This window comes from Phaethon aethereus (assembly GCF_964289735.1).
Source record: "Phaethon aethereus genome assembly, chromosome: 7".
Classification (NCBI taxonomy): Eukaryota; Metazoa; Chordata; class Aves; order Phaethontiformes; family Phaethontidae; genus Phaethon; species Phaethon aethereus.
Genome location: NC_138583.1, coordinates 28,472,877 through 28,497,466, shown reverse-complemented (window position 1 = coordinate 28,497,466; position 24,590 = coordinate 28,472,877). Strand labels below are relative to the sequence as shown.

At 43.5% G+C, this 24,590-nt stretch overlaps 1 protein-coding gene across 1 annotated transcript in view; it reads right to left on the bottom strand.

Moving 5' to 3' along the window:
• SORCS3 (sortilin related VPS10 domain containing receptor 3) overlaps nucleotides 1-24,590 on the bottom strand; it is a gene marked incomplete at its 3' end in the record, with an annotated part of 309,593 nt that overhangs the window by 24,834 nt on the left and 260,169 nt on the right. The window contains exons 15-18 of the mRNA XM_082002401.1: nucleotides 13,004-13,121; nucleotides 11,360-11,493; nucleotides 7,024-7,137; nucleotides 5,372-5,543 (exon numbers count right to left, since the gene is read on the bottom strand). Of these exons, the coding sequence (XP_081858527.1) occupies nucleotides 5,372-5,543; nucleotides 7,024-7,137; nucleotides 11,360-11,493; nucleotides 13,004-13,121 (538 nt within the window). The remainder of the gene's footprint in view (nucleotides 1-5,371; nucleotides 5,544-7,023; nucleotides 7,138-11,359; nucleotides 11,494-13,003; nucleotides 13,122-24,590) is intronic.

Here is a 24,590-nt window from a genome sequence, read left to right as displayed (position 1 = left end):
ATATGAAATTCAGAAATATTTCATTGCCATCTCATAAATCACCTATCTGTAAGTGCACAGGGTCAGGATCAAAGCTAATGTGCAGTTCCAGTATATACTGATCCAAGGGAGGGAAGCAACCATGTAACTCACAGCTAGTTCTGATGTACTTAACAATCCCTTCACAGCCAGTTCAAATCCTGCAGGGTCCTACATCCACTGGGCTCCTTGGAAAAGACCACTGAACTCACAGATTTCACCAAAGCCTCTGGGCCAGGTATTCCACAAAACAAACTATGAATTCCTAGAAAAACTGTGCAGATCATACAAAGGGAAAAGATTGCTTGGGACAACCACACGTGTGACAGTCTCTCAAAGTTTTAAAGTTGACAGCACCAGCTTTCGTCTGAGCAGTAGTTTTCAATTTTACCCATGTGTGGCAAAACACATGGCTTGCAGCCTAAATTCTGACTGTGAACCTCACATCCAGAAGTGATTTTTCATATGGTTTGAATGCTTTTATATGTAGCACAGATCCGTTTTTGGTCATGACTTCTTATCATCCTGGGACAGTCAGGATAAAGGCAGAATATTGGCTGGATCATGGAAAAAGAGGTCCTTAAATCAGGATTAAATAGCTCATGGGCTGTTCGAAACCAAGTGATCAGCAACTGAGACCAACAGTGCACAACAAAGGCTCCTGGAGAGACAGGAACACCCACGAAAAGCATGAGGTCCCAGTTCTTGCCTCCCACTGACTCCAAACCCACAGGAGTTGCTGTCTTACTGGCAGTTGCCACCAGCCCCTGTAAGCGGCAATGACAATACTGACACAGGCAGGATGCTGTGTTCTGCTACTGGTCCCAGCCCCGAAAGTGCACCCGATCCTGTCCTTTGGATGGAAACCTGGGAGCACAAACAAGAAGCCACACTACACTGAAGCAGGTCCCCTGTGTAGATAGTCAGGACCACAGCATGCCCCACAGATTTTACCTTCCTCATAAGCTATGCCTGCATTAACAAATCAGTGTGTAGGAAGGGTATTTTTCAGATGTGAATTTGCCTTGAATGTGTACTTGGAGCCTTCAGGTACACACCCATATAATCAGGGTTATAACATGTAGTTTTTGAAATACGGATATTTGGTTATAGAAGTTAGATCTCCTTCCTTCCTTGCTCCATCATTCCCATTCCACAGGAGCCAGGGGAGTTCTGTCTATTGACTTGATCAGGGCACCATTTTCACCCCTGTCCTACTAGGACATTAAAAACACAGCATAAACAAAAAAGAAAATATAGAGGACTAGAGTCGTAGTGACACTAAAACCTATCTATAATATTGAGTAGCCAATAACATCCTTCTGACAAAAAGTTTTTTAAGTCACTCTAAAAGATTCTCTAGCAGGGGCAAAATTACACTCTTGGGATATTCAGTTACTTGATAGAAATGCTCCTACAGCTTGTTAGACCTTTCAAAACCACTTCTCAAGGGAATGTACTAAGACCACAAGTTCATCTCATATGGAAGACACTGAACAGAAGATAAAAATTTTACGTGGGCTGGATTAATCTCTGGTGACCTCAGGCTGAAATCTCTTGCACCCATCATGGCAGCTCCTCTCTCATGCCTTACAATTCTCTTTTCTATTTCATCCGTGCTTCTCCAGTATAATTCTATCTGAAATGAGAAGGTTTGAAGTGGAGAAGCAGGAACAGATTTTTCATATTTTTCGTGACTAAACAGTAACAGATGATCTTTCCACCCAAGTATGAGAGTTGGGTCTTCAGTGCAAAGCCTGCCCATTACACTAATCGTGTTTTCTTTCTCCTTTCCATACCTCTGTATCCAGTATATAAAATACTAAAACATTTGTGCTAGCCCTACGTATGATGTCAGATATTCTGGAGTTTATGAATAAAAATTAAAATAGAAATGAAGCAGAGGCATTTCAAATGGAAAAAAAATCATTGCTCTCCATGTATATTCAAAGGCACATTTTATTGCTTTAAGCCCTGTAAAGTACCACAAGGGAAAGAGCTAGGGGCTGTCACAAAGATTGGAGCTCTGCATACTGAAATCGGTGAGCAGGCAAAAGGGTAGTGGAATGGGTGGAGAGGAGTATTGCCATGGAACAGTCCTTCAAAGTCGTCTGCCCATCAAGACAAGCCTGGGAAGTTTTCCTGCCTGGAAGCCACACTAGCAGTGACAAAAAATGTAAAGACAGAACAGTGATTGAAATTTTGGCCTTCTGATGTTAAGAGCCAAACTCCCACTGATTTCAGGAGGGCTATATTTCATCCAACATACACTTGGGGCTGGGGGGAGTAGGTTGTATATACATGGTGTATTTTGGTACTTCTAATGAAGCTCTCAAATTGTTTGCATAGAAATACAACAGGCTACCTCTTTCTATAAACACAGTTTAGCAATCTTCTAACAGATGTGCAGGGCTTCAGCACTTGGTCAGGCTTGTTCTTTTGTCACTGCTTGCCTTCTCAGCTCACTTTGCAATTACAACCCTGTTACAAAGCCTTGCCATCACCTTCTAATTACTGAAAGAGGGAAGCTGTGAGAGGGCATAAACAGAAGACAAGGGAACAGTTCAGTAACTGGAGCTGCCACATAAACAATCATTTAGGCCTGAGGGGACTTTCTGTACCCTTCAGAGGGGAGCTGGGGATGCACAGAAAAGATTAGGTGCAAAAACAGATTCATAGGTCTGGTCAAGATCACAACTCCGTACAACAGCAATTTGGCAGTCTATTCTTTGTGTTCAAACTCAAACTTGGATTAAAAAACAGTAAAAAAAGGTTCTTATCTCCTCCTGTTCCCTTACATGTATACACAATCCAAATCACAGTCCAGCCCCATATTTCTAAAAACACAGCAAAATTATCAGTCATTCTGCATTTCTTTGACCATTGTCACCCTCACACACATATTATGAATTACCACTGTGAACAACACTACTAAAGCTAAATCTATAAATTCTGAGAAATTTAGTTTTCAATTAACTGTGATAAAGTCTTTATTTACTATTGAACAGCATAAAGGTCAGTCACATCAATATATTGAGGATGTGTATTAAAAGGTAGAAAGGACCTGATGGCTAATCACAAAGTCAGGGTTAGTCTGAAACAGTAGGAAGGCTGAATGGAGACCACACAGATGTATCCATAGGAGGGCTTGTCAGATTCCTGTTTGGCTCAGAAAATGAGTACAGACATAGGTGCAAAACAAGCCACCAGAAAATAGACTGACCAGAGAAGGTGGAGGGAGGCAGGAATGAATCTGTATGACAGTAAGGTATGAGTAATTAAGATTTCTACAGAAACTATTTCCTCCAACTAACAACGAATACTTTGATGACAATTAATTTGTCTCAGGTTCACACTGAAAGACTGGAATGCTTTTGCCCAAAATCTCAGCATTCTTTTTTTTCCCCCTTTTAAGTGTCTATTCTTTTAAGAAAAAAATTCAACGCACAACTCTCTGTGGAATAAGCTGTTCACCCACAAAGACTTGTTCTTGAAAATCCTCTTCCCTTAAAAAAAAAATTGTTTCAATGAAATGTTTTTCCAACTATCCTTATTTTTCAACAAAGGACATAAAGTGAAAGCCCTCACATATTTATTCATTTGCCTCTTCAATCTCTAAAGCCTTGTAAAGACTCCACTCTTCAGCTACCTTGACTGCTGCCTTATTCCCCATCTGTTTATCATTCTTTGTATGCAGCGGTTCCGCTTGAGTTCCTTAATAAATTACTACTAGATTCCTAATTTTTAGATTATGTCTGTTCTTTTCTGAACTCCCACTCACAGTGTCTACACAAATCGTCTTACCATGTCAAGTCTGCAGAATATAAAAGAATCAGTCAGGTAGACAAGAAATTCCCTTTGTATAAAAGCAGAGCACACATGAACCTCTGAGGAAGTATGTAAAAAGGCCCTGTCAGATTAGTGTGGTCCCAATGAAACATTTAGTTACTGTATAAGAATTTAAATTAATAGAAGTGTGTGGGTTTAAAAAAGAAAAAACTAATAAGGTATCATGAGAAAAAACCTCTCCATGGCAGTATGATCAAACTTACAACAGCCTCTTGTATTCTTGAAGGCCTTAGTTGCCAATGGAGGCTACTCCAGGGACTGGGAGGTGAAAGGACCGTAAGCTTGCACTGTTTCTAATACGATTTCCCTGGAGATCTAATGTTGCTTGTTGTCAGAGGCAGGATACTTAGGAGACAGGCATCTAGTCTGTCCTGGTGTCATTCTTATGTTTGTGACCATGACATGGATGCCTCCCAGCTGTCTCCAGGTACTGTCCCAAAACAATGTACACAAGTCAGAGGAGATGAAAAAAGAGTACTTGTGGTTCTCCAACACCACCTCACTCCCTGGCTGCCCTTCCTGAGATACCCAAAGGTGTTAGAAGTCAGATTATGCGTTGACCTTTCTGTTTAACCAGAAACCAGATATAACACAAGTCATTGTGGGAAAATCACTGTTAGACCTCCAATGACACCTTCCATGGGCAGTCAAAAGCCATCAGGGTAATGCAGAAGCTGCAAATAGAGAAGGACTTTTTGTAGTGCAGTCACATATATCCTTAAACACCAAATAATCACAGACCAGAAGAGGCGTAAGCTCATTTGAAAAACTCTCCTGTCAGCCTGAATATGTACTAAGTGCCTTCCTTAGCTATCCAACCCTCCACTGAGCCACAAGCCTTGGTGAAATAGCCTGCACATACATTGTCAAACAGAGGAGTACCTGACTCAGATCACCAGAAGTGCCTCTATTTTGATGATTCAGGCACCAGCATGGCCTGGTATCACTTCGGCTACTGATTTATCACATCACATTATAAATAAAACAGATATAGTCTGGGGAGCTTAGAAGTGGTTTGAGGAGGCTCAGTTTCTACTGCAAAACAATAATGACCCTTGCTGCTCCCTGTGAGTCTGAAAATGTTCCCCACTCTTCTTCACCTCTCCCAGCAAAGTTTCAGCTAAAGCTTTGCATCCCAGAAGCAGAATTATTTAGCATAGAGACACCATTTAGGTCTCACAAACTCCATAAACTGCAGTTCACTGGAGGTAGCAAGAAGCTAGTGGGGAAATACATTTTTGACCAGATCTATCTTTCTTCAGCATCAGCTTCATCATGACTGGTAGACAAGGTAACCAGCTAAATACTCCTTTGGCTTGACACAATGTGATTGGTTTGTATGTTTCACATATAGCCTTCTTTCATGAATTCTCCTAAATCTCAGGAGTATTCATCATTTCATGACCCAGCCTGATGCTCTTTTCCTCTCAGCAGCCTGACAGATGAAGGAAAAGAGTGCCAGTCCTGCCACACAGTGAAAGGTTTGCTAAGCCCTATAACAAACCTCTTCCATAAGGATGATGAAGGTGGCATTGTGTCCCTGCTCCGTGACCAACTTTCCATCAGTAGTGAGGATGTGCAGTCCCCGAGGTGCTTTTCCAGGGCATTTCTCCATCTTGGCCATGTACTTCTCTTGCAAGCCATCTGTGCAGTTGTTAGACACAATCCTCCGGTACCTGGGGAACAGTAGCAAAAGGAGGTTGGGCTCAGGCGGTGGGCGGAAAAGTTTCTTTGTTTTGTTTTTGTTTTGTTTCTCCACATTAATGCATGTGTTTTTTCAAAGGCTAACTGCCTGCATGATTCCCTCACTGAAAGGAAGAATCAAAGAAATCTAATGCTTTATTAAATTGAAGAAAGCCAAACAAATCACAGTTCAACCTTCTCCAGAGATTCTCAGCAGCATCACTGAGAACAGACACACATTGTGGAGGTGAATTATTCTGCACTGCTAAAAGTCAGGGAACTCCCCCAACTCCCCATGCCTGCAGGATCGCACACTGCATCCCAGCTTTTTAATTATGCTTTTTATTACATTTTGTCTGTCTGTACTCTGCTAGAAGGCATTTAGAAGTATCTGCCAAGAGCTTTGTCCAGTCCAATTTTAAAATTATTCAAGGAATGGGTTTTTCTCTTGGCTCCTCTTGGAAGACGTTAGCTAACTAGCAAGACACTTGGCTATTCCTGGTGTTGTTGAGGGGGAATTAACCCTTTCTAGTAATTTCACAGTAAAAATACAGCATTGGTTAAGAAGATACAGACCCCAACTATTTTCTTATTGCTCTCTGTCAAGAGAGCTACAAGCAGCCATACTGGCCAGGGCTCCTGTAATTATATCCCATGTTTATAGCAACCTTTCAGCTGAAAGGGGGTCTCCAAAGTTAAGGGACTCCGGACTCCCAGGGCCCTCACTTAGTTTGGCCACCTGCACCAACCAGCCATGAACAACCCTGTCATAACAATCGAGCATGCAGGACCCATGACTCAGAAGCAGCCATGCAAAATCTCCAGGGCCTGCACTGCCTGAGAAGGAACATCACAATTTTGCACCAGCCAGTGCAACCAGAATTTCAAAGTATGCCCCCCATGATAGAATAGTATTTGCAAAGCAATACTACCATAATAAACCAATACTTACCATCTGTTCGGGGTAAAACCAAGAGAAACCAGCACATGGAGTCTGAAATCTCAAGGCATTGTATATATGAAGTGAAAATGGCAGAGGAAAAAAGAGAGGCTAAAAGTTGCTCATTTGAACCTTCCCAGAAGTCGTTATAAATAGGAGCTCTAAGATAGGAAGAGGTTCAATGAAAAATGATGTGAAATACCTTGAACCTATCCTTTTAAATGTTCAGCTGTCTCTCAGATAGACCTTCTTGATTCGCTTTTTAATTTTGCAGCAAAGGGGAGCTCCAAGTCTAGGCTCCAGGGATCATACATCACTTGATAGCAATACAATATCTACATGTCACTTACGTTAATGTGCTTCTCCCTGCCTCTGAGGAATGAGGCAATGTTCCATACAGATGCTGCTGCAAACATTACCTCACGAATAAGACTGGAAAAGAGCCAGGTGGGATGCAGAGAAAAAAGAACCATCTAGGTTGTCTTGCCTATTGCAAGGTCACCAAAACCAGAGAGATTGCAAGGTTCACTTACCCAGTGCTGTTCAAGTAGCTCTGACCAATGCTGCAATCCTTGGACAGGGAGGACGGGCTGAACCAGAAGGCTGGGACACACTGATTGTTGCTGTGCCTCTCATGCCCATAGTCACTATGGAGACAAGTCATAAGTTCATCACCATACCCACTCACTAGATTTAGCTTGGAGTTGTAGACGACGTTTTTGCTCCCCAAAGCAAGTGGGTGTTGGTGGTTCTCTGCTGGATGTCATGACATCATGGATTGGGCTCATCCAGAGACAAAGTGCTTGATTAGTTCGAAAGGCAGGAACACAGTTCACAGAAGGTATGTGATACCTGACAACACCAGATCTACCAACCTTGCAGAGCACTGGAGGACTTGTGTTTTATTTGGTATCAAAACATGGACAGACATTCAGAATGAACATTGTATTCTTAATTTCTTTTCCTATTAATCTCTAATAATTTCACTTGTTAGGATCTTTTGGTCTGCTTGTTTTTTGGAGTCTTTGCTTTCAGAACAAATCAGACTAATTCCAAGATCTAATGCCACTTTTTCCCAACAAAGCACTTAAGTATATAAAACACTAGGAGCACTTCCTAAACAACTAGCCAAGGTATGTATATTTATGTGTGTTAATGGCTTCCCTGCTCTTTGAGCTATGACTGGCCTGAAAACCATAGCTGATGTTTTTCCAACACTAAACTAAAACAACACAGTCAACTTGGTAGTCTAAGCATTACACAATACTGTGTCACATGGGGGAGGTAATCCAGGGTATTGATGCTTCCTTGGACCACCAAAGAGTGGAATTGCACACAACCACATCCAAGACTTCTTTTTATAGCTGCTTTTGCATGCCAATGCAATGATGAAACAATAGGATTAGTCTGAATCTTGCTGTAAATTTAAACAGGCTCGGAATCGGGTTTCTATGCATAGCCTTTATTGCCAGGCTGGCTTCAAGGGGCAAATAAAAAGGGATTCTGGATTTTTGCCGGAAGCAGGTTAACAAATGCCAACAAACTAAACCTCTGTGGAAACACAGACGCTACAGATGCCACTGACTTGAAAGCTCACTGTGCGCTTTAGGACATAGAGTTTTATCCTTCCCCTATTCAGAGTCTGAATTGCCAACAGAAAGTCTCTAAGAAGAGCTTTGGTGAGACAAAATTGTGCTATGTCCCCAGTGACCCAGGCTGCTACTGCTTCTCTTTTGGAGGACAAAAATTCTGCAAGCTGCTTTAAAAGGTTTGGAGGTTCCCTAGTGCTCTTTCTCTCAACATTCAATTTAATCATTCTCAGTGGGTCCGACCTGCACAGTCAAAAATGCCTGGCAGTGACTTGGTAATTAAAAATATTCAGGAGGAGCTGTACATTGCCCCAAAGAAGAAAAGAGCTGCATAAATATTTAATAAAATTAAAGACAACATTGCTGTATGCCCTCAAGGTTCTGTGCTTGTTCATTAACTTCTGGTAAATGTATATTAAAAACTTGCACGCTGCCCACCTTCCTACTCATAAGCCCCAGGGTTTGCATAAGTTAAGGAAATAATCAAGTCCAGCTGCTGTGCTGTCTTTCTCAGGAAAGCTATCTTGACAGAGTAAATAAAGAAGCAGGAGGAAGGAAAAGAAAGATCAGCAAGCATTTTAATAACATTTCTGAATTCCTTCTGCCATTCTCTCTGTCAGAAAAAGGCCAGGGTTTGCTTTTGGAATTGACTGCAAGGGTTGGCAGGAGTCACCCCTGATCTTGACACAAGAGGATATGTTGAACTAGGGACTTGGATCATGGTTTATGCCCCAGAAATTCAGATCAGCCTTATAACTAACAGCAGGAACCAGACAGCACTGCAACATGAGGCAGACAGGGGCAAGGATACTGTGACCAAATGGGAGGGAGCACAGCCCTCACAGCTTGTGCCGTAGGACTCCTACAGTCCTTTGTCCTGTCTGCACAGCTCTCGAAGGCAGGTGTCATCACACCTGGTAGCATGGGATGCTCTGTGAACCACCCTCCAAAACTACTTACTGGGGAAGAAGAGGTCCTGTCTGTTGGGATCTGCTGGTCAGTGTACTGACACAACCCCAGCTGCTAACCATCCTCCTTCCCCTGACTCTCCACAGGACCTGCTTAGTTCACACACAAAGGACAGGCCCATCAATGCTTCCAAGAACAACTGGCAATTGTAAACCCAGCCAGAAAAGTCTGAGTAAATATCTTTCCTTTTCAAAAACACCAAGTGAAAGAGTAGGAGCTGTCCTTCCAACTGTAGATACTTACAGTGGGGACATATCCCCATAAGCTCCCTGCCTAGAGCCTTTTTCCACTCAGTGGAGAAGAAAGGCCCTTCTCAGGACCTCCCCTTCTCTTACTGACATCTGAAAGAAGGCAGATGATTCATATTCCAGCATAACCTGTATGTTGCCACTGACTAAATAACTGTCTCATCATTTAGAAGTCATAAGAGCAGATGAGTCCACCCTTCCTCTTCGAAAATCGCTTTTAAGATAATCAAGCTTGATGCCCCTTTTCCAGCATTGCTAGTGTTTTCTTCAAACTGATTGACCCACACCTTCTTCCAGTCAACCCTGCAGATCAGTATAAAAACTCACTCTTAAAATAAAGTTGGTTCTTCTGATTCTCCATCACCAACTATAATAATTTTGCAATTGGAAGCCCAGTTAACAATTCTGTTGGCAGCGCAGAGTCTGAAACAAAAGCCAGCTTGCTGTCCTCTAACTGCATTTCTTCTGTAGGACTGACAAGGTTGACAGCAATATTCTCTCATGTTAGCAGGAAACTTGAGCAAAAAAGATACTGGGCATATGCAAGGAACACGTCAATTGATTGAAAAGGTGCATTCTGATGCAGACCCTTTTCAAGGCAGAACAGCACTTAAGGTCAATTTAGCTACCACAGCTTTGCACTTATACTTAGAAAAGACAAGCTTCACTGTGAAAATAGAAGGGTGGTGAGGCACAAAGCCACACACACACAAAAGAGCAAATTGATAAGCATCTCTGGAGATTGGTGCTTAGTTCAGCTCAGAGGCATATGCCAATGTTAAGGGCAGATACTGCAGGGCAAGATAGTTTGTTCATCCTGCAAGTTCCTATGATGAGAACAAGGGAAAGATCTCCTAAGACAAGCTAAGGAGTCTCATGTAATTTTGGCATTAGGAACAAATTAAACATCCATCCAGATAAGATGAAAATCTCTGCTCTATATCCCTGATCATCTCTTAGAGCCAAACTACTCCGATATTCAAGAAAACACTTTGGTCTGTATTTGTTATTCATTTTTACCACATTTCAGTGTGTCCATGTCCTAAAAAGAACTGTGAGTCTCAGCTGGCCTAAGTCCAAATAAGTGTGCAAATCTCCTGCCTCACACCTCTTCAGGAAGGATCTGAAGGTAAGTGACATTTTCAGGAATCACACCAATACCAAATCGGACACAGATCCTGATAACCTACTATAAAAATGAAAATGTTTTCTCAGCTGATCTGCTTTCAGGGTATTTTGAACTCCATTTAAATGACATTCTGATCATTTAAGCTCAAACATCACAGCTATTGACAGTCTTAAATCTTTGAAATATTGCCTGTCACAGGTTCCCTGTAGGAATTCCTCCTGCAGAGATCCTGACTGTTATGCATTCTCCTATCTCATATCCCTCATTGTCAAGCAATATCAAGCAGTGGTCCATTTTTTCCCTGTTTCATTTTTAAGCTGCTTTCAAAGTGACCTTAAAGCAGTTTGGAAATTATGGTCCCATTAAGTTAGAAACACCAATATTTATGCAAAACAAGTAGCTACATCTGACAAGGGGGGGCTGTACAGTCACGTCACAGAAGTCCTTGCAGAAATTTTTCAAAAAAACATTGCTAAAAAGCAACAAATCGTTCCCAGGAATTCAAAGGAATAATGATAAAAATGTACATGCTTTGCTAGCTTGCTCCCTAAGTATTCAATGACCTTGGAAGGGAGGACAGAGAAATTTCCTCCTTCTCCTGTAAAGGGACATGCTGTGGACCAGAGAAGAGTCCTGTCTGTCACTCTTCTAGAATGATGGACAAAAAAAGGTCAATCAGTACTTGCAATTTTTTGCTTTTGCATTCCAGGCTTGGATTTCTCATGGAGATTAACAAATCTCTCCCACAGATGAGGGGGACATCTCCCTCACACAGCAGGTATGGGAATCACATCTATGCTATATCGTACGATCACAGCCAGAAAGCTGCATGAGACCCAGTTTCTCTGCAAGGTTTTCTTTCTGGGCAGTAGCTCAGTCACTGCCAATGCTACAAGAATAGTCCCTGCAAAAGTCCCCAGAGTCACATACTCACCACTCGAAGTCCCCTTGACTGCAGACACAAGGTTCAGACACCACAGTTTGGGAATAGTCCCGACCTAGGGAACACTGGGCTCCAGGCTTGCGTTTTTTATATATCTTCCTCTCTCCCATGACACAAGGCTCCCCCTTCAGCAGGCAAGGAACAAGAGCAAAAAGAAAAAGAGTTGTAGTGACAGCTGGGCCCTAAATGAAGGGCCCTAAATTTTGTCGGAAGACGTAAAAGGCAATGAACACATGCAATTACCACTGGAGAGCTGGGAGCTAAGAGTCTAGCTCCTTTTTGTGTCTTTGCAAACTCAAAAGCCACCTTGGGAGGACCCATGAGTGCAGTGTGGTCAGCACTGAGTTGGGATGCTAATGACAATGTGCCCAACATGTCTGGGTGCCGAAGCTATTGCAGGCTGTCAGAAGGCATCCACCAACGTATCTAGTCCTACAAATTATCCTGAAAAGACAATGTGGATGTTCTTCTATATGTCAGATGAAATCTACTACAGGAATAAACCCAGAGCAGGGGAAAAATCTAGGTGTGGAACCCAGGAGTCCTGGCTCCCCTCCTCTTTCCTTGATAGACCTGGCTTTGTTATAGATCTCACATAGTTTTGATGGTGTGTTATACAGGGCTTTTTGAACACAAAGGTTTCTAAAAGCATTACTGGGCATAGTTAATCTAAAAGAAACCTTTGAAATTTAGATTAATTGCTATAAATAGAATTTTCTTTAATGCAGAAATAGCTTGTTTGCATAGAAGTAAGAAAAAAAGACAACACTTAATTGAAACACTTATCTTTCCCATTAACAGTGATTCCCAAAATGGCTGCCTGGTTACACATGTCTTCCCTTTTCTTTCATTTAAATAATTTTCATTTATTCAATTCTATGACTTCAGTTATCTGATGCATCCTTGCCAAATCAATGCTCATTTCTAATTCAGGGATTTCATTCAGGAATATCACAGTGCCAATAGTTCTGCCTCTAGTTACGTTGCCCTGCAGGACATCATACTGGTGGCCAGTAACCCATAAGTAATCTTCAGAGGGTATTGAGCTCTTTCAGTTATAGTGGCTTCAGGATCTAAATATATCCAGCATGAAAATAAGCAAGAGTGTGTGAAAAGCAAAGCATATATCCTTGGATAAAATGAAATAATTTGGTCTTCTCTGGTGTCTTTTATTCAAGGGCTCCCCAGAGTTTTACAGACACCTGCAAGACCTGCAGGATGAATAAATGTTTTTATTTTCATTTTTGACTAGGGAAAATAGAGGCAAAGTGAATGAAAATTATTTTCATGAGTTACTGACAGAGCTACAAAGAGTTCAATGTCTCCTACAATTCAATCACAAGGTGAGGTTTTACATTGCCCTGAGCACCAAGGACAAGAAGATCCAGCTGGTGCAGTAGAATATTTTCATACAAAGAGAAGTTAACAATCTCTCTAACTTGCCCAGAAGACTGGCCCCATGTTTATTCATGCATATGCTTCAAGGGAAGTAAAGCATCAACAGGTTAGAACTGTGACTTGGTGGGTGCAAAAAATCCATATGCTCTGCTGAAAAGAACAAATACACTCCTATCTGGCAACATAGACTATGGAGAAAGGAGCCCTCCTCATCCCCTCCCTACACAGTGGGAATACCTGATTGTGCAGATGCCAGGTTTGGTAGTCATCTTTGTTACACCTCCGGCTGAAGATAGACTTGTAGTCCACCTTGACCAGCTGCCATTCAGAACGGAGACTGAAGTGCCCAAAAACTCTAGGCATGGGAGAGGAAAAAAAGAAAGAACTAGAGTCAGCCAAAGATATGCTTCCATTAAGCAAATAATTTCTCATTAATCTCAGCTGCAGAAACCAATACACAGTCTTGGAGCTTGATACCAGAAAATGTTATTCAGTCATGAATAACATCTGCTTGTTCTATAACATCCTAGGATTGTTTAGCCTTTGCCTGACCGCTTGTACAGCCTGTGTTGGAAGGTCTTCCATGCCTCTAGTACTTTGCACAATGGGCTCTGAGTCCAGTGCAAACAGGCAGGTATCACTCAGAACAATAAACCACCAGACTAGAAGGTAATGTGTCTGATGTAAAGGGGGCTATTCTGATTAATATATGGGCTTGGTTGTCTCAAAATCAAGCCTTTCTTAGCTGACTCAGTTTCTTTACTGATGAATTTTAATGTTGCACAAACTACTTGACGAATTGTAAAAGAAACACCTGAAACAACATATTTGGGATATGGTCTGTAAGCAAGTGACTTGCAAAGATGGCAGCCTCCCTTCCATCTGATGAATGCTGATTGTGGCTAGTAGGAGTGGAATTACAAGTGATCACCATTGTAAGGTTATCAGTAGTTTTTTCTTAATTCTTTTGAGTAAGTCACTCATCAGCAGCATTCACTGATCACACTTCATTGTTCACCTAGTTAAGTAATAGTTGATTTTCAGGATGAAAATTATACATTTTCCCACACAATTCCAGGGCAACACAAGGCTTATACTGAGTAAGGCAGTATACAAGTTGGAGCTGAAGGGCCAGCACTCAAAAAATAGTGGGGGAAAGACTCAGACTGTAATTTAAAATTGAGGCACAGATCTATTACTAATGGTGTGATGAAAGAGATCATATAAAATTGAATAACACCAGAGGCTTCTGCCCAGGCTTGGACCAGAACGTCATCAGCAGAGCTAGTTCTTGAACACAGGTCTTTCTAAATGCCATCCTAACTCTATGGCACTCCTTCACCTGCAGAGAAAGCTATGTGCACGCTTAAGTGTCTGGAAGGGAAGGACCAAAGCAACAATGAGCACTGATGGTATACAACACCGAAGTACCATCACCACAAATACTAAGGGACTCCACATGTTGGAAGCTTGCATCTTCATGAAAGAAAGCAAAAACCTGGTTTAATTAATAAATAACACCAGGTACCCAGACAAAAGACTCCATTCATTCAGAAATGTTGCATGAGTTCTGCAAGCGTGTTCAGTTTTTGATCAAGAGCTTCCTATTCCTTTGGCCAGCTGTGATTTTCTCAGTAAGGAACAGCTTTTCAATCATCTGCAGCTGGATTTCCAAAGAGATGTGTAATAGCAACTTCTTGGCTATCTCAAATGAATATATAAAAGAACCTAAAAACTCACCTAAAATACAAGTTCCAGATTTTAAAAATTCTGTATATACTGAAACCCAAATCTTTTCTGACGCTCATGAAGCAGCAACTGTCATTGTATCACCCTTACTGCAAGATTTAGAGTGCAGAGAAATAATGCTTTTTTTCCTTATACCAAATCTTTCACTAACCTACATTTTTACCTAAGCCACTTATGAGATTAAAGGTTTTGGGGTTTTAATTATTCTGGACAAATTTCCCTATGAAAGCAAAAAAGAAACAAAAGAGAAAACTTCTACTGAGTTTCCAAGCACTGACTGCAACCCAGACGCTGCGGTGTCCCCAGCGTGCTGCCATTCTTTAGTTCATCTGAATTTACGCTGCAGTCACACAGGGTTGTTGGCTTTGCTCTCCCCTCGCTGCCCAGACTACTCCTGTACACTGCAGCCTGCACCAAACACCTCTGCACTGTGCTGTTTTCCACAAAGCAGAAACCATCCAGAACCAGCCATGTTCTCCCATTTAGACCTGTCTCAGCTCATGGGTATCACGGAGAGAAAGGGGGTGGGAGAGATCTGAGGTCCTGGAGTTGTAGGTTTGCTGTGGACACCTTTCTATATCCAAGTTCTGCCTCACAGAAGCAAGCTCCAAGAAGCTGGCAAGACAGGGAGAGGATACAATGCCAGAAGAACCTGTGACAAATGCGTACCCAGGTTAGAAATGAGTAGGTGGGGAAGGACTTGTGCGTAGGTGTATTGGGTTTATGTGGCAAGGTTTTGGTAGCAGAGGGGCTGCGGGGGTGGCTTCTGTGGGAAGCTGCTGGAAGCCTGCCCCATGTCCGATAGAGCCAATGCCAGCCGGCTCCAGGACGGATCCGCTGCTGGCCAAGGCCGAGCCTGTCAGTGATGGTGGTAGCGCCTCTGGGAGAACATATTTTAGAAGGAAAAAAACAAAACAAAACTGCACAACTGCAGCTGAAGAGAGGACTGAGAATATGAGAGACGAACAGCCCTGCAGACCCCCAGTCCAGAGCAGCAGGAGGGGCAGGAGGGGCTCCAGGCGCTGGAGCGGAGGGTCCCCGGCAGCCCCTGGGGAAGCCCATGGTGAGGCCGGCTGTGCCCCTGCAGCCATGGAGCTCCACGAGGGAGAAGGAGGACCCCACACCAGAGCAGGTGGATGCCTGAAGGAGGCTGTGACCCTGTGGGAAGCCCATGCTGGAGCAGGTCTTCTGGCAGGACTTGTGACCCTGTGGGGGACCCAGGCTGGAGCAGCCTGTTCCTGAAGGATGGCACCCCAAAGAAAGGACTAGGCTGGAGCAGTTCATGAAGAACTGCAGCCTGTGGGAAGGACCCATGTTGGAGAAGTTCATGGAGAACTGTCTGTTGTGGGAGGGACCCCACGCTGGAGCAGGGGCAGGGTGTGAGGAGTTCTCCCCTGAGGAGGAAGGAGCAGCAGAGACAGCATGTGATGGACTGACCACAGCCCCCATTCCCTGTGCCCCTGCGCCACTGCTGGGGAAGGAGGAAAGTTAAGCCTAGGAAGAAGGGAGGAGTGGGGGGAAGATGTTTTTAAGATTTAGTTTTTATTTCTCATTATCTTACTCTGATTTGATTGGTAATAAATCAAACTGGTTTTTTTCACAAGTTGAGCCAGTTTTGCCCGTGACGGTAGTTGGTGAGCGATCTCTCCCCGTCCTTATCTCGACCCACGAGCCTGTTGTTATCTTTTCTCTCCCATGTCCAGCTGAGCAGGGCAGTGACAGAGCATCCAGCCAGGGTCAACCCACCATGGCAGGAATAGATTTATTAGGTAGATTGCTGGTGGCTCTTCGGAACATTTCTTATTGTAGTTCTAATTGTGGGGTATTAGCGATACGGAACACCACCGCATTCAGGCAAAGCTACAGAAGAAACTGTAATTTCCTGGCACATCCTGGACCAAAATCAACCCACGGAAACCACAGCAATGTGGGGTGCCAGGGCACTTGCTGGGAGGAGGAGGGAGGAATAGGAAATAGCACAGAGGGGGAATGCAGAAGGCCTCCAAAACTGTACTCAAGTAGGAGTTCTAGCTCCAGCTCCCCTCCCCACTTCCCCTTGGCACTGGGTAAATCCCACCAGCTCTTATGCCACAGCTGCTTTCAGCACGTATTACAGAGTGCACTTCTTGTCACGGTATTATTGCGCAGCTGGGCAGCTCTCCCGTGAATCCTGTATGCCCTGGCTGTGATGCATGACTGAAATGTCATTCCCACAAAGCAGCAACTCAGCAGGCAGAAATCATTTAGTCCAGCAGATTTATACCAGTCCGGAATTTCACCTGGGTGTGTATTACACAGAAAACATAGCAAGAGGAGGGGAGAACATAATCAAACACAAACACTTGCCTGAACACAGAAGATAACAGGGCTGGAGAAACCCAACACCCAATGCATCTCAAGGAAAATGTTGTTCCTCAGACTGACCTTTAGCTAACTGTCCAGCAAGAGAGCAAAAAGCTTCTTTGTGCTTTACAAGCTACAAAAGTCACCAGAACCACTTGCATTTTAAATCTATTAAGCTAAAAAAAAATTAAAAATCTGCCATTGTAATTCTCCACGATAATGATAATTAATGGAAAAAAACAAGGTTTACTAAGTGGAAGGCGCTATATTAGCATTCCAAAAGCACAGAACATTAGCTACTCTTTAATTAAATATTTTCAAAGAAGATCCTTGTATATAACTGCTATAATTTAGATGGAAACAATACTATACTAAATGTAATTAGAGGAGTGTGAATAGAGAGGGATATTTTCCTCTGAGCTGCAGAGATGGTTCTGGATCACCTGATTCCTAAAGCAGTAACTTTTCCCCACCCTTGCTAATAAAAAGTTTCTTAAGCCTGATCAACCATGCAGTGCAGCCTTCGGAGGCAGGGCTGCTCGTACGCAGAGCAGCTAGCAAGGAACTGCACCCTGTGGACGCTGCACACCAATGATAAATGCAACCCAGGTGCCTACAGAGCTTTTTGATTGACCAGCCAACATGATGAAGGTTACGTTACATTTCAAGACGACTCTGTTGTGCGTTTGAAACTTCTATGAAAGTAAGTAAACATAAGGAATGAGAAAGAGTGCTATGTTATCTGTGGGGCTCCACTGGACTCTCAGTTTTCCTTGGGAAGTGATGAAAACCTTCATCTTTCGTGGAACTAAAAACGAGCTAAACAAACCATCACAGGGAACAAACCCTGATGGGGCAGAATCAGAACTGCAGCTGTGACTAAGGTACGTGCATATGACCCCTCCCCACCCTATCTCTTTTGGACCCAATAGAGGGCGTTGGGCAGACAGCAAAGAGCTGCAACATCTTAAAACTAGTAGTTTTCAGCTACCAGTGAGTGCTTAGCATTAAGTGCTCCAGTACGTACATCTGGGTTTCTGTATCCAGAGTAACTGATCTAGAAGAGCTATAAAAGGCAAGAGGAAGATAGTGTATGTTATCTTCTAATAATGACTTCTTGTTGGCTGAAGATGGAAAAATATTGTGTGCTCATTACTGCAGCAGTCCAAAGTGTGTTTTTTCTCTCTTTTTTTTTGAGCCTACCTCTTTTAGAAACAAAACCAGTCCCAAGGAAAGCGATGGAAAAAGGTATTGGTAGGAGTTTATTCTTCCCTACTCAACTGGTGAGTCCCCATATTGCTTTGAAGATACCATCTCATTTGTCTTATCCAATCCCCACGTGCCATTGTTTCTCTTTTAGTTTGCTCACTAAATTAGGGAGGTGGATTTTTGAAATAAATACAAAATAAATAAATATAAGCTATATAAATACAGCTTGAACTATCAAGATGATACAGGGGAAAAAGGGACATAATGTACTATGAATTTTGCCTCAATAACTTTGTCTACCATGCTCTAACTGAAAGCTCTTAATTGCTTGTTGCAAGGACAGAAGACAAAAGAAGTGAGCTGGGTTTTCAAGGTCCAACTCTGGGAAACCAACACAAAAAGTCTGTTTTGATTTTTTCCATCCAAGCAGTCTGATCTGGAAGCCCTTGAGAAGCAATAAATACAAGACCCCAGATGGCATTTAGACAGAATCAGTTTTCTGACTAAGCTCAATTTAACAAAGGTTCTTCAACCTAAGCCATGGAATGGTAATTTACAGGCTTTAGACAGGATAGATTTTGTTCTGTCCGTCAGAGTAAGCAGTTAAAACTCCACATAAAATCTTAGCTGATAGGACAGCATCTTCTCCACTGGCTCTATGCATAACTCACAGTGCTAGCACATTGCTAGGAAACTAGAAAATGTTTCCCAAACCCTTTTCTGGAGAAAGAAGGCAAGGCTTTTACTGCCAGGGCTGGACATCATTAATTTGAAAAAAAATTACTAGAAACTTGGAAAACAATTCTGAAATGTTTACTGATTCATGATGGAGTCGTTTTGGAAAAGGTCATTGATAATGCTGCTATAATTATATCTTTCGTTATTTTTTTAAATACACAATAACTTACAAATGCATTATATACTGACTGGATAACCTTGTACAGAAACTATTTTAAAGGCTTTTTACATTCATACAGTGTTCTTTTATCAAATTGCATTGCTTTTACCTTATCATTCCTTGCATTGTTGACAGTTGTGCTTTTCATGTAATTCAACACTGCTCTTTCCTGACAGGTCAACAAAATGAATTGAGGGTCACAAGATAACAACTCATCCACCTCTGGTCCATAGATTCAATCCCTGTCCCTGCCTATGGTATGAGAAATAGATCTTCTCAAGTAATAGCTCCTGTATTGCTCACAGGAAAGGCATCAGCTGTACTCATCTGGATCTATCCCTGCTGGCAGTTTCAGCTGCCCAAGCATGGAAATAGAAATGTCTTCTCACGCCTAAATCAAGCCCTCGTCTATCATTTCTGAAGTAAACTGGCAGGACGTTATATGGAGCAAGCATGCATTGAAGCTGCTTGTACTAGTCTGGTCTGGATATAGATGGAGGACTTTTATCTTCACTAGTCAGCCTAGCTCCTTTGCATGTAATGGGAGATAATGGTCAAAGTCTCTGGTAACACCTCCTGTCTTCAGCTGTGCCCATCAGTGAGACAGATGACTGAAAATACAAAGGAAGGAAGCAGCTGATAAGGTCATCTTCACTATACAAAACATCAAATGTACCCTCCTTTCTGAAGCATTTTTTCTTCACTGGACATCAACAAGGTGAGAGAGATGAAAAGGTACCTCATTTTGCTTCGCACAAAGTACCCTGGGGGCCTCTGAAGTCAGATTTTAACAAGATTAGGCCCTACAGAATAGACTATTTAAGTTTTAAGCATTTTGAATATCTAAAAATAAAACATAAGCAAAATATATATATACTTAATAGACAGCACCTTTTGAGATTAACTACACAAGCAGATGGATGGATGGATCAACAGAAAACCATACAAGAGAGCCAAATGTATACTTTAATTGAGAATACTGAAGGAAAAACTAATTGCAGTGTCATCACAAATAGACTGTTTAATTTATGAAAGCCTGAAACCAACCTTGCTTTTTTTTTTTTTCCTTTTATTGTAAAAGAAAAATTCTTGCAGAAGTGTCTTAGCAAGCAAAAAAAACCCCAGTAGTAAAAGTCACCCAGATCAGTAAATGTTTCAGCTGATCTGAACCTGCGCTTTTGTTGTGGGAATGTAGAGAGGGAGAAAAGTGAAGCAAGATTGCCCTCTGATTCCAGTTAAAATCCCTCTTTATTTATGTCTGTGCCTCTAAGAGGTAGTGCCAGAAGTAGCTATTTAATGGGTGGACCCAAGAAGTGCAGTGAAGCACTGTCTGGAAGAAGCACCTCCTGACAGGGAAACAAGTGTGTGTGTTTTTTTCTAGTCCCCTGGAGGGAATGAAGGTACCTCAGCAAAACCAGGGGGATGCCCAGATCTGGGCAGCCACAGCGGCAAGGAGCACTGAGCGGTTAATTCACCACAACTGAAAGTACTCACTCTCTCTTTGATGTCCAGCAAAGGGAAGCACATGTTGCTACTGCTGCGATTTTAAGAGCTAACCAAGCCCAACCTCCCTTCCCAGCAAGTACCACCAATGTGGTTTCACAAGCAGGGCTTGGTCAATGCCACCCTCAATGTAGTGGCATAGCACAGACTGGAGATTTCTCCTCTACGAGCTGACTCTGAGTCATTCAGGGTAGGTCTGTGCAGCATCGGCTTGGACCCATCAGTGCAAACGTCAAGGACCAGAGCTATTCAAATTTGGCTGGTCTGCTCTCATGAGCTCTCTAAAGCCATTTAACTTTTGGGCATGATGTGTAGATGTGGACTTGAGTGGTTGCCAGGTAAAGCCTGCATATGTCTAAGCTCTGCATTTTCATTCCTGTGGCTCTTGGCAAGCCTGGAGAATAAAGCTCTTCTCTGAGACCTATTCTGGCACTTATGCAACCGGCACTGAGCTGGGTCTAAGAAGCCTAGCCAGACATGAGTTGGGGTTTGCTGCTGTTTATTGTACTTTATAGCCCAGTGCTCCATGCTCCGGGAGAACTGATTAGTTCAGCATCAGCATGGCATGAATACATGGAGGCAGCACAAACCAGTCACTGCTGTTAGGTCTGATTCAGAGTGCTGGGTAACATAGACCAGAGGTGGGGGGATGGCCTAGCAGAAAGAGCCAAGATCCAGCCAAACATACTAGGTCTAGCTGAGAATCAACTGTGTCATTGTACAAGGTGCTCTCACTTCCACAATTGCCTTGATTTGGTTTGTGGTTTTCTCTCCACTAGCCAGGCTACCCTGGTCCTACATTACCTGGGAAAGTGGTAAGCCCATGCTAGAGGTCCTGGCTTGGCGCACACGCTTACAGAAGGACTTGGTACATAAATGTACCTCCATCACTTGTTGACATTTATAGCTTTTGAGACAATAAAAGAAAATGCTGATGATTGCACACAAAAAAAAGAGGGCCTGTTTTGAAATCTGGATCTGAAGCCATCTGTGTGTAAGAAGGTAGCAGTAAAGCAAGACTAGCTCCTCTGTGCTGGCTGAGCTGTTTGGGCCAAAACCACACAAGCAGCAATGGAACCGTTGCAAACTGTGCCAGCGGAGTTAGGTTTTATGAATGGGGAGCGAGAGATGAGCTATTTCCCCATGAATTAAACATAAATCATTACTTTAGAGAAAACCAAATGTGCTCTGTAACCTCCCTATTGTTTTTTATTAGGGTTTAGATGGAATTAGTGTTAAAGGAGGTCACTGGTTACGTGGAAATTGGATGGAAAGGGACTGAGACAAGGAAGCAGAACCTAATTGAAAGAGACACAGATCAGCAATTAGGAGAGTGAGTGTTACACTGCCTCATAACTGGCAAGGTGATGCAGGGAGCAAGAGACTGGAAACAAAGGAAACATAAAAGATGAAAGATGACACTGGAAAGGCAAGCAATTGCCAAAAAAAACCACAAACCCCATAAAAAAGAAAAACCACCCCCAAAAAAACCCCACACTGTAATTTTTTTCCTAAACAATAATATGGTCTTCAAGAGCCACTCTGGAGCTTTTAATTCAGTTGCTTTTAGCTGACCTGTTAACTAGGAACAGTAGCCTGAGGGCAACTGGGTGATGATTCAGGGCTGCTGTACTTCTGTCTATGGATAGAAAGACAGTAAGAATAACAGCAATTTTTTCTACCAAGAAGAGATACATTTTCTTCCAAATAAAATATAGCATCCATTTGGATCTAAATTTTCAGCTGGTGCAAATTAGTGTAATTCCCACAGACCATCTCAGAGAGGAAACAATCTGGGAGGTTCCTGGAGTGTGTGGGAGATAACTTCCTGACACAGCTGGTGAGTGAGCCCACCAGGGGAGGTGCCTTGCTGGACCTGCTGTTCACAAACAGAGAAGGACTGGTGAGAGATGTGGTGGTCGGAGGCCGTCTTGGGCTTAGCGACCATGACATGATAGAATTCTCAGTTGTGAGTGAAGTAAGAAGGGGGGTCAGCAAAACTGCTATCATGGACTTCCGGAGGGCAGACTTTGGCCTGTTCAGGTCACTGGTTGAGAGAGTCCCTTGGGAGACAGTCCTGAAGGACAAAGGGGTCCAGGAAGGCTGGACAGTCTTCAAGAAGGAAATCTTAGAGGCGCAGGAGCAGGCAGTCCTCATGTGCCCTAAGAAGAGCTGATGGGGAAGGCGACCAGCCTGGCTGAACAGGGAGATTTTGCTGGGACTCAGGGAAGAGAGGGGAGTTTATCACCTCTGGAAGAAGGGGCAGGCAACTCACGAAGATTACAAGGATCTTGTTAGGTCAAGCAGGGACAAAATTAGAAAGGCAAAAGCCCAGCTAGAACTCAGTCTGGCCACAGTCGTAAAGGATAACAAAAAATGTTTTTACAAATATATTGACAACAAAAAGAGAGGCAAGGAGAATCTCCATCCCCTACTGGATATGGCAGGGAACATTGTCTCCAAGGACAAGGCTGAGGTACTTAATGCCTTCTTTGCCTCAGTCTTTAATAGCCAGTCCAGGTATCCACAGGGTATTCAGCCCCCTGAGCTGGAAGATGGGGATGGAGAGCACAATAACCCACTCATAATCCAGGAGGAAGCAGTTAAGGACATGCTAAACCACCTAGACACCCACAAGTCTATGGGGCCTGATGGGATCCACCCAAGAGTACTGAGAGAGCTGACAGAGGAGCTTGCCAAGCCACTCTCCATCATTTATCAGCAGTCCTGGTTAACAGGGGAGGTCCCAGAAGACTGGAGGCTTGCCAATGTGACGCCCATCTACAAGAAAGGCCGGAAGGAGGATCCTGGGAACTACAGGCCTGTCAGCCTGACCTCTGTACCAGGGAAGATCATGGAGCACTTCGTCTTGAGAGTGCTCACAGAGCACGTGCAGGACAACCAAAGGATCAGGCCCAGACAGCATGGGTTCATGAAAGGCAGGTCCTGCTTGACCAACCTGATCTCCTTCTATGACCAGATGACCCGCCTAGTGGATGAGGGAAAGACTGTGGATGTTGTCTATCTGGACTTTAGTAAAGCCTTTGACAACGTCTCCCACAGCATTCTCCTGGAGAAACTGGCGGCTCGTGGCTTAGACAGGTTTACTCTTCGCTGGGTGAGGAACTGGCTGGATGGCCGAGCCCAGAGAGTCATGGTGAACAGTGTCAAATCTGGCTGGCAGCCGGTCACAAGCGGTGTTCCCCCGGGCTCGGTTCTGGGGCCGGTCTTGTTCAATATCTTTGTAGATGATCTGGATGAGGGAATCGAGTGCTCCCTCAGTGAGTTTGCAGATGACACCAAGCTGGGTGGGAGTGTTGATCTGCTGCAGGGTAGGAGGGCTCTGCAGAGGGATCTGGACAGGCTGGATCGATGGGCAGAGGCCAACTGTATGAGGTTTAATAAGGCCAAGTGCCGGGTCCTACACTTTGGCCACAACAACCCCATGCAACGCTACAGACTTGGGGAGTTGTGGCTGGAGAGCTGCCTGGCAGAAAAGGATCTGGGGGTGCTGGTTGACAGCCGGCTGAATATGAGCCAGCAGTGTGCCCAGGTGGCCAAGAAGGCCAACAGCGTCCTGGCCTGTATCAGGAATAGTGTGGCCAGCAGGAGTAGGGAAGTGATTGTGCCCCTGTACTTGGCACTGGTGAGGCCGCACCTCGAATCCTGTGTTCAGTTTTGGGCCCCTCACTACAAGAAGGATGTTGAGGTGCTGGAGCGTGTCCAGAGAAAGGCAACAAAGCTGGTGAGGGGTCTGGAGCACAAGTCTTATGAGGAGCGTCTGAGGCAACTGGGGTTGTTTAGTTTGGAGAAGAGGAGGCTGAGGGGAGACCTTATCGCTCTCTACAACTACCTGAAAGGGGGTTGTGGCGATGAGGGCGCTGGTCTCTTCTCCAAAGTAACCAGCGAAAGTACGAGAGGAAATGGCCTCAAGTTGCGCCAGGGGAGGTTTAGATTGGATATTAGGAAAAATTTCTTCACTGAGAGGGTGGTCAGGCATTGGAACAGGCTGCCCAGGGAGGTGGTGGAGTCGCCATCTCTGGAAGTGTTCAAAAAACGTGTGGATGTGGCGCTTCAGGACATGGTTTAGGGAACATGGTGGCGCTGGATTAATGGTTGGAC